We start from the raw sequence: 10,306 nt of genomic DNA, 5'->3' as shown, positions 1-10,306 counted from the left end.
TCCACAATTCTCTGATTCAATTATAGACACCAGTTGTTGGGGAATGTGGGAGGGTGCTGTTGCACCATGTCCTGCTTTTGAGTCCCTGGTCAACCGCTGGTTGGTCATTGTGGCCACTGGTAGACCTAAGGTTTATCCTGGGATCATCCAGGGTTCGACCCTGACTAAGAAATGGATCCTCGATGTGTCACCTAGATGAACAGGTTTGACCCCTGGACAATCCAGGGATAAACCTTAGGTCTAGCTATGGCCTGAGTCAACAGTGCTGGACTAGATGGACCCTTGGTCCGATCCAGCACGGCTCTCCTTATGTTCCTACGTAACCGTCCCTTCTCCATGTCGTTCCTCAGAGCTCAGGGTCACGCTACGGGGGTTGGGGGTGGGCACACCGTGGGAGCAGCCTGCTTGGTACCCCAATTGTTAGGTATACGGATTAAGGGGGGACTGATTGTTTCTGGTAGAGATGTGCCCTCTTTTTCTATTATGGACAGCACCACGCACTTTCATGGGCTGGAAACAAGAAAGACCGCCCGTGGGTTGGGAGCATTGTGCACGAACGACTTCAGGCTTTTCGAGGACCGCTCCAGCCCTTTTGAGTGGTGGGTCCAGGACTGGAGAGAACCAGCGCCGAGGCTGAAACATGGATGTGACATACAGATGCCTGCGAGACATTTCTCAGATACGAAAAGAAAGCAAGACAAATCTCTGTCCGGGCCTGGAACTGTGAATTAATGAAATGGGAGATTCAATCTGCGGGCTTTCTGGATGGGGTTGGAGTAAGGGCCTCGCTAAGGCCACAACTCTTTTCCACTTAACTTAGGGAGAGTTTCTTTTTTTAAAAAAAAACACACACACCTCTTTGCTGCCATCAGGGGGAGCTTTTGAGATCTTTCAAGACTGAAATACGCACAAACACACACACACACATACACACACATATATATTATACACACACACACAACAAGCAAAAACCGAAAACGTCCCGGCCCAGAAAGCGATCCGCAAACCAGCCAGCCTTACCTGTGGCTACAACTCGGTTTAAGGAAGGACAGTTAAACCCCCTAAGACAATCGGCTATTTGAGAGAGGGGGAGATTTTATTTTTTAAAAAATATCAGCCTTAAAGCATCCATGTTCAGCTTAATGCTTTTGAATTCAAAACCCAAATTAAATCAAAAGGTTTATTTTCTTTCCCCTTCTTTTCTTTGGGAGAGGGGGGAGTAGAAACTCTCTAACAGCCCCCTCTCTCTCCCCCCCCCCCCCCGCGCGCCCCGCCGCCTTGCCTGGCTCATCTTATCCCAGCTTCTGGAACGACAAGCGTTTTAGCTTCCCGGTGATCCGATGGGAACCTTGGATGCAACATTTGGTTGCACTGGGTGAGGAAGGGGACCAGAAAAGGGGGAGTCCGGCTGTTGGTTGCATAACTTTTAAAGAAATAATAAGAGGAAAAGAGGAAATTTAAGGCACACACACACACAGAGAGAGAGAGAGAGAGAGAGAGAGAGAGAGAGAAAGAGAGAGCGAGAGAGAGAGCGAGAGCGAGAGAGAGAGCGCAATTAAGCGGAGGGGGGGTTGGAATCAGAGAATCAAGTTTCAAGACTCTTTATGCGCTGCAGGAAAAAATAATAATATACGGATGAGGTTTACCAGCAAAGGGGTTCCTCAGAAGGGGAAAAGAGCCGCCTCTTCTGCCAAAAGGGGAGGGGGGGGAGAGATAGGAATGTGTGTTTTGGACAGGTCTAAAAGGGAAATTGTGATCAGAGCGTTTACCTTCATATTGACTACCCTTCCCTTTTTTTAAAAAAAAAAATAAAAATAAAAGGAAAGGGAGCAGCAGTGAAAGGGGCGAGAAAGGAAGTGAAAGACCCCCCTCCAAGTACTCCAACCTGCGTAGCTCTCCCTGGGTGTCGTCCCCCCTCCCAAATCAAAGTGATTGATTAGTCAGGATCTCTGCAGTTTTGGAGAGGGGGGGGAATCCACAGAGGTGGAGCACACACACACACACACACACACACACACACCCAGGAAACCCACACGCCTAGATTGGCAGTTTCTTGTTTACTCATCATCTTTAAGGGGGCTCCCCCCCTTTTTTTTTCTTTCATTTAAGTAGAGAAGAAAGGAGGGGGGTTGAGGGGAGGAGGGGGTTGTGGCTTATGTTATAAAGGAGGCAAAAAAAAAATATTAAATGGATTAGAGCATCTTTTGGGAAAGGGGGAGGGACCCTCCTGTGCCCGATTCTCCCTTTAGTCGAAGCTGTTTCTTTTTAAGAAGAAGGGGGAAAGAGAGGGGAGAAAACGGAGAGAGAGAGAGAGAGAGAGAGAGAGAGGAGAGAAAGACAGAAGAGGGAGAAAGAGGAGGGCAAGTCCGGAGGAGTTTTCAAAAAATCTCATTTTTATTTTGGTTGCAAAAGAAGAGTAAAAACAACAAAACAAAATAAAAACACCCTCAAAGCAACAAAAAAAAGGGGGGGAGAGAGACACGGTGCGCGTGTGGGGGGGAAGTGGGGAGAGAGAGAGAGAGAGAAGAGAGAGAGAGAGAGAGAGAGAGAGAGAGAGAGAAGCAACTGAGAAGGGTTATAAAAAGAGCAAGTCTCCAAGAAGGGCGAAGGAGAGGCGAGAAAAGCTGCGACGAGGAAGCGCCCCAAACCTCGCATCCCGGGAGGACTTGCAGGGGAGCAAGGGGGTGGGGGTGGGGGGGCGGGAGAAGCGCTCGGAGATGCGGCGCTGGACCGCGCTGCTGCTGCCTTTCGCGCTGGTGTGCGCCGCGGCGGCGGCTGCCCGCGCCGGCCGCTCCGAATGCGGGCTGGAGCTGCGCTCCCGCCGGGCGCGGAGAGACACCCGGCCGCCGCCGCCGCCCCAACAGCAGCCGCCGCCGCCGCCCCACCAACAGCAGCAGCAGCAGCAGCAGCAGCGCGCGCTGCGCTTGCACTACCCCGCCCCGGGCACCTGCGCCACCAGGTTAGCCCGGGGTAGGCGCTCGGCGGCCGGGCAGGAGGCACTGCGGGTCCCCCGGCGGCGGCGGCGGCGAGCGCACGAAGCGGCGGCGGCGGCGGCGGGGGCTCGAAGCGAAGGCGAGAGGCATGCCCCGAGCAAAGCGCTCTACTTCCGCGGCCAAGGCGAGCAGCTGCGGCTCAAGGCGGGGCTGGAACTACCCCGGGACGCGTTCACCGTCCAAGCGTGGCTGAGGCCCGAGGGAGGCCAGAAGGCGCCGGCTGTCATCGCAGGTAAGGGGGCCCGGGCGGCGGAGGAAGGGGGGAGGCGGCGGCGGCGGCGCCGCGCGTCTGAACCGGCCGGCCGCACTTCGGGGACCAAGTGCCACGAAGCGCTGCTTTGGCAAAGTGGGCACGTGTGTTGGGGGACGGGGGACGGACATAGCTAGACCGAAGGTTTATCCCTGGATCCCAGGGGTCAAACCTGTTCATCTAGGGGACACACAGGGGATCCAGTGCTCAGGCAGGGGCGAACCCTGGATGATCCCAGGATAAACCTGAGGTCTAGCTACAGCTTATGTGGATATGGGGCAAGAGCAAATTGAAAATCAAATCACTCATGGAAGTAGGAGACTCTCCCTTGTGCTCTTCACAGATCTCTCCCACTTCTTCTATGCTTTTTGGCAACCGGATCCTTTCCTTGCCAATCTCCTCTTTGACAATATCTCTGAATCCAGCGCGCCAGATTTGCTCCACAGCAGGCATGGTGGGGTGGAATTAAAGGCGTTGCAGACACTTTTACCTATACATCGCCAAATGAAATTGGGTCCCCCGTTTCCTACCAGTTGGAGGGTGAAATAACCTCCCTGAATTCAGGCCACAGCTAGACCTACGGTTTATCCTGGGATCCTCCAGGGTTCGCCCCTGCCTGAGCACTGGATCCCCTGCGGGTCACCTAGATGGACAGGTTTGAACCCTGGACGATCCAGGGATAAACCTTAGGTCTAGCCACGGTCTAAGTGACACACAGGGGATCCAGTGCTCAGGCAGGGGCCAACCCTGGGTGATCCCAGGATAAACCTGAGGTCTAGCTGTGGCCTGAGTGTGTGTGTGTGAGAGAGAGGGTGAGCTTTCTTGGTCGTGTCAAGAACATCAGAAGTGCCCTGATGCTGGATCAAACCAAGGGTCCAGCTAGTCCAGTACTCTGTTCACACCGTGGCCAAACATCGGCCAGATGAAATCAACAGAAAGCAGCACCACGTGCTGGGTTCGCTTAACACACACCCGCGCGCCTGCCTCGGTTTTTTTTTGTGAATGGGGGGTGGGGGGTGGAACCGTGCAAAGGCTCACACGCACACGTGTTCCCTTACTTCCGAGCAAACGGGCGTACCGGCGGCCCCTGGGGGACGTCGGGAGGGCGTGAGCGGAGTCCGTTTGGGGCAAGTTGGCCCCGATCCAGCCCAAGTCATGGAGGGGGGGGGGTTACGTTTCAAGGAGTGCGGCGGGACTACCGCCCTCAAGCGCGCTTCCTCGGGAGTCGAGCCCGCTTGGCAGGAAGGAGGCTCGCCTCGGCGTGCATGTGAGTAGGAGAGTGGGCTGCAGAACAAGCGGCGATCGTCAACGCAGGGAGACGGAAGCCGGTGGGGCTTTACTCCCGGGTAAACAGACGCGGGATCAGCCGGTAAGGCAGACCGCTTGGCCGGTGTTTGCCCCGTGGCCTTATAGTTTCGTGTGACCGACTTCTGAGAAAACATGCGTGCCGTTGGGTTCCTGGACTGCAATTCCGAAGGAAGGCACTTACTCGGGAGTAAGTGTTGGGCTGGACTTCGGGGTAAAACCATGCGCACCAGCGTGCGCCCCTTTCTCTCCCCTTGGGCCATAGCTAGACTTAAGGTTTATCCCTGGATCGTCCAGGGGTCAAACCTGTTCATCGAGGTGACACATGGGGGATCCAGTGCTCAGGCAGGGGAGAACCCTGGATGATCCCAGGATAAACCTTAGGTCTAGCTGTGGTCTTGGAATCAACGGGGCTGAGAAGTGTTTCGTTGGATCGTGGATTTGGAAACTATTTCTGGTTTGATTGGAGTGTGGGAATATGCCCTATCCTTGTCCGAGTCAAGCTTTCCCTCGCTTTCTCCCAAGCTGGGACCTTCCAGATGCAGTGGACTATAATTCCCATTATCCCCAGTGGAAGTGACGGGGGTGATGGGAGCTGTAGTCAAATGCACCTGGAAGGCGCCGGGCTGGAGAAGGCTGAATCAAGCATGTGGTTCTCTAAAACAACTTTGGACTGTGCAAAGTGCCGGCAGCGGTTATTTAATGTTGCTTTAAAAAAAAAAAATCACGTGTGTTGGGTGTGTTGGGTGTGTTGTGAGTTCTCAGCCCCTAGCCTAGACATGTAATAACTATTTGGCCAGAGCACGGTATATGAAGGGTTTTAACACACACACACTTTTCAGCATTTTTGAAATTCCTTCCAATATTGCAAATGTCAACAGCTGACTCCAACATCATGTTGCACTATAAAAACCTTTCGCCCACCCCACTCTCTTGACCTGCTTGCTGAACTGACAGCTTGATAAATCATGAGGTCTTGGGACATATCTCTTCTTTTTAATTTGAGATGGCCCGGGAGGACACATCCAGAGCTCGTCTTTTTATTACTTCCCCTCCAGGGTAAAACAGAGAGAGAGAGAGAGAGATTAAGATTGAGAGAGATGGACAATTATATTTCTTGGCAGTAGAAATCATATTTTGTGATATAGCTTGGGTTGTGATCTAGGGTACTTTTACTTTCCTTACTGCGTTTTCATCCTGCCGTTCCTCCAAAGCACCACATAGGGGCTCTCCTTCTGCGTTTATCCCCACAACAACCCTGTGATGTAGGCTCATCTGAGAGCCAGCATCTCAATCAGTAAGCTTCCTGGCTGGGCGGAAATTCGAATCCATGGCCTTATTGTGACACTCTAACCACTGTACTACACCACTGCCTCGTTTAGCTGGTGGAGGAGAGGTCCTTCAAAAGCCTGGGAAACGTTTAGGAGACCTGCGGTGGCATTGTGAGTCTGCACTTGAGCCGTGACTGAGGAAGCCTGCGGTTCAAACCTCACCTAACCCCCTTCTCCGCCCAGCGTCTCCAGGCAGGGTAGGAAGACACCCTGCCTGAAACCCTGGGGAATCCGCTGCTGCCAGTCAGTGTCAACAGTACTGGGCTTTATGGGCCCAGCGTCTGACTCATGTTGGCCGCTTTCTGTGGTCCTAAACTAAGTGAGTAGCATCTCTCCTAACCTCAGTTAGTAAATCCGGGTTGTTTGTAAAGGCTGCAAGCAAAAGAATGCCTGGGGAGAGGTTGGAAGGATGATACAAATTGGAGTGTCGTCTGTTGTGGTCTCGGTCACCCTTACTATCCATACATGTCTTCACGTGACAGCAAGGGTTCCCCTTTTCCGGGAGAACCTTCCTCCCACCCTTCCCTAAAGGCAGATGCTTCCTCTCCCTCTTTGCTTATCACTCACCAGTCTCTGGGTCCGCTCTCTGCCTCTCCTGCCACACTACAGCGCTTTCATTTCGGTTATCTGGAGTGCCCTATACTTGACCTATGCGGTCGATGTCACTCCAAGGGGTCCCTCACAAAGCTGAGAAAGCCAGGGCAGAACAACAGCAGGAACAGCGAGGGGCTTAAACTTTCCTTTGCCCACCCCGCTCGGCCTCTTCTCTCCCTCCCCAGATGGCACACTCTCACTTTTAAGGACCCACGACCCGCCTCTAAGGCTCACCCCCTTCGCACTCCTTTCTGGCTTCGAACCAGAGAAGAGAAGAGTATCCCAAGTAAAAAGGAGAATGCAAGCTGTTCCGGATTGGGGATGCCTGGTTTCCCCCTCCTCTCTCTCTCTCTCTCTCTCTCTCTCTCACACACACACACACACACACACACAGAGTTATGCGGTCTTTCATTGTGACTTGTGTGGGTCCCACGACGGAAACCGGTCTTCCCTTTTCAGCAAAAGGAGATGGACGTGGAAGGGTATAACAGTTTATCTTTTGGGTGGTGGTGTGGTTTCGGAAGTTTGTTTGTTTAAAGAAAAGAAAAAAATCAGCCAAACAAGGCTGTCTTATGTGAATCTTAATGTCATCGTGCCCAAAACCATGAAGCGCCACTGACAAAGATTGTGACTAGTCAATGCCTTATGAGGACGGGCTGAAGGAACTTGCGGGGGGGGGGTCTTTATGGCACCGAGCTTTCACCGCATTGCCCCCAAACCTCACACTTTCGCAACTGCAGGGTTGCACCCTGATATCCCCATGCAAAGGAGGGAATGCGAGGTTTATATGGATCATGGGAAGGGGGAGCTATCACTGCCACCATTGCTGCTGTCTCTCCCTGGTTTTTCCTCCTTACCTTGAGGGGATTCAAGCCAGGGGAAGGGAGAACCTTCTCCCCAGCAAAAGGGGTGCTCTTCTCCCCTTGGAGGCAATGCAGGGGCATTCTTCTCCCCTTGGAGGCAATGCAGGGGCACTCACCTTGCCAGCCTATCCCCTCCCCTCTGCCTGGTGGACGGCGACCAATCAGGGGTCGCCATCCGCCCAGCCATGCTTCGACACGACCCCAGAGCAGCAGCGACAGACAGCAATGTGCTGTCCCCACCACGCTCCAGACAAAAAACTTGGGGTACATTCCCCAACTTTTTTGCTTCGGAGCTTCGGGGGGAAAGCCCCGGGATGCCTGTGTGGTGCCTTCTGGGTCATATAATCAACCCCGTGCCACCGCTCACCCAGCTCTGGGCTTTTGTCACATATAGACAGGCCCTGAGGATGTTCAGTCTGGAGAAGAGAAGACTGAAGGGAGACACGTTAGCAGTGTTCACGTACATAAAAGGATGCCACAGGGAAGATGGTCTATCTTCCATTCCCACAGAAAATAGGACCTGAAATAATGGGGATAAGTTACAGCTACCTAGATTTCAATTAAATATAAGGAAAATCTTCCTGACGCTAAGATCTGTACAACAGTGGCACAGTCTCCCTAGGAAGGTTGTGGGTTCTCCATCTCTGGAGGTTTTTAAGAAGAGGCTGGGCAGCCACCTCTCCGGGATGCTTGAATTGGTTTCTTGCACATTGCAGGGGGTTGGTCTAGATGGTCCTTGTAGACCCTTCCAACTCCACACTTCTATGATTCTAAGTGTCTTTAAGTGAATAGTTGGAGATTAGTTCATGACCTGTCCAATGCTCAGAAATGCCCCGTTTAGCAGTTGTGAGTTTGAATGAATTAGACTTTCTCCCTTTCCTTCTCTCTCTCTCTCTCTCTCTCTCTCTCTCTCTCTTTCTCTCTTACCCCTACCCATGCTTGTCAAGGGGGGGGGGGGAAGTTGACTCCAGGCCAGGTTTGGCTGTGTGTATAAACACCTGGAAGTCAGCCAAAGAGCAAGTCTCTTAGAGGATCCTTCACAAATGATGGCTTTTCCTCGGACCAGCAGTGAGCGTAAGGAGAGATTACCCTTCCTTCCTGAAGGGGCTAGCAAGTCCTCTTGCTGCCAAACCTTTGTTGTTGTTTTTGAACTGGGAAGGGTTGCAACTCAGCTGTGAAGCACACAGAATCATAGAATCATAGAATCGTAAAGTTGGAAGGGGCCTACAAGGCCATCAAGTCCAACCCCCTGCTCAATGCAGGAATCCACCCTAAAGCATCCCTGACAGACGGTTGTCCAGCTGCCTCTTGAAGGCCTCTAGTGTGGGAGAGCCCACGACCTTCCTAGGTAACTGGTTCCATTGTCGTACTGCTCTAACAGTCAGGAAGTTTTTCCTGATGTCCAGCTGGAATCTGGCTTCCTGTCACTTGAGCCCGTTATTCCATGTCCTGCTCTATGGGAGGATCGAGAAGAGATCCTGGCCCTCCTCTGTGTGACAACCTTTCAAGTATTTGAAGAGTGCTTTATAGGCAGAAGATACAGGGGTTCAGGCTCAGACATTTGCAGGTAAAGCTGGAAAAGACACCTGTCTGAAGCCCTGGAGAGTCCGTGGCCATGAATGTAGACCAATCGGGCTGTTTTCTATATTCCTACCTTATTCAGAACAATGAGGACTAGCATCTTGCTTTATTTTTAGGTGTAGGAACTTGGGGGGTGGAACACTATGTGCCAGTGTGGTGTAGTGGTTAGAGTGTTGGACTGGGAGTTGGGAGATACAGGTTCTAGTCCCTGCTTGGCCACGGAAGCTCACTGAGTGACTTTGGGCCAGTCACAGACTCTCAGCCCAACATAGACTGCATGGCTTTGCGGGAAGGATGAGTCACAAAGTATTTATGAAAGTATTTCCTATAATTCATTCTCAGAGAGTTGATTTGTACATAGCCAAAACTGTCCCGTCCGCACCGAAAAGTGAGTTATTAGCAGGCTTGTACAAAAATTAAAACATCTTTAGGGGAAAACCCCTGAAGGAAGAATATTCCCTCCCCAAAAAACACCCTAATGAAGCCCCAGCATGCTCAGTGGGCATCGAAGGCAAATGAAAAATGAGTGGTGATGGAATGGAGTATCATGGAAAGGAGCATGGCTGGCTGGGATCCGGATCATGTTCATTCTAAGGGGCAACATTTTGTTGCTGGTCCTACTTGTTTATTTGGATATTCCTGTTGATACACTGAAAGCAGCTGACAGTTATCAAAATAGACATTAAAACACCTAAATTTTAACAACAGATCAATAAAAAGCAGTGGAGGCAAAACCAACCAACCTCCACCACACACACACCGACTAATCAAGAAGGGGCTAAAACAAAACACAGAGCCGATCAAAGGTGCACAGATCACACGAGGTAATGGTTCCCCTCTGTTTGGCCCTGGTTAGGCCTCATCCTGAGTATTGCATCCAGTTCTGAGCCCCATACTTCAAGAAGGACGCAGATAAGCTGGAGGGGGTTTTGAGGAGGGCAAAGCGGATGATCAGGGGTCTGGAAACAAAGCCCTATGAGGAGAGACTGAAAGAACTGGGCATGTTTTCATTATTATTATTATTATTATTATTATTATTATTATTATTAATCTATTTATTTATTTATATAGCACCATCAATGTACATGGTGCTGTACAGAGTAAAACAGTAAATAGCAAGACCCTGCCGCATAGGATTACAATCTAATAAAATCATAGTAGAATAATAAGGAGGGGAAGAGAATGCCAACAGGCACAGGGTAGGGTAAACAGGCACAGGGTAGGGTAAAACTAACAGTATAAAGTCCGAACAGTTTAGCCTGGAGAAGAGAAGACTGAGGAGAGACATGATAGCACTCTTGAAATACTTGAAAAGTTGTCACGCAGAGGAGGGCCAGGATCTCTTCTCAATCCTCCCAGAGTGCAGGACACGGAATAACGGGCTCAAGT

The 10,306-nt window shown here is 51.4% G+C and overlaps 1 protein-coding gene across 1 annotated transcript in view; it reads left to right on the top strand.

The window, feature by feature from the left end:
* Nucleotides 1–2,717: 2,717 nt before the first annotated feature.
* The window catches only part of PAPPA (pappalysin 1), a 259,190-nt gene continuing 251,601 nt past the window's right edge, over nucleotides 2,718–10,306 (top strand). Inside the window, exon 1 of the mRNA XM_063144791.1 lies at nucleotides 2,718–3,225. Coding sequence (XP_063000861.1) covers nucleotides 2,718–3,225 — 508 coding nt within the window. The remainder of the gene's footprint in view (nucleotides 3,226–10,306) is intronic.

This window comes from Elgaria multicarinata, chromosome 19 (assembly GCF_023053635.1).
Source record: "Elgaria multicarinata webbii isolate HBS135686 ecotype San Diego chromosome 19, rElgMul1.1.pri, whole genome shotgun sequence".
NCBI classification, from domain to species: Eukaryota; Metazoa; Chordata; class Lepidosauria; order Squamata; family Anguidae; genus Elgaria; species Elgaria multicarinata.
The sequence above is the reverse complement of the archived record's forward strand: the minus strand, read 5'-3'. Positions and strand labels throughout refer to the sequence as shown.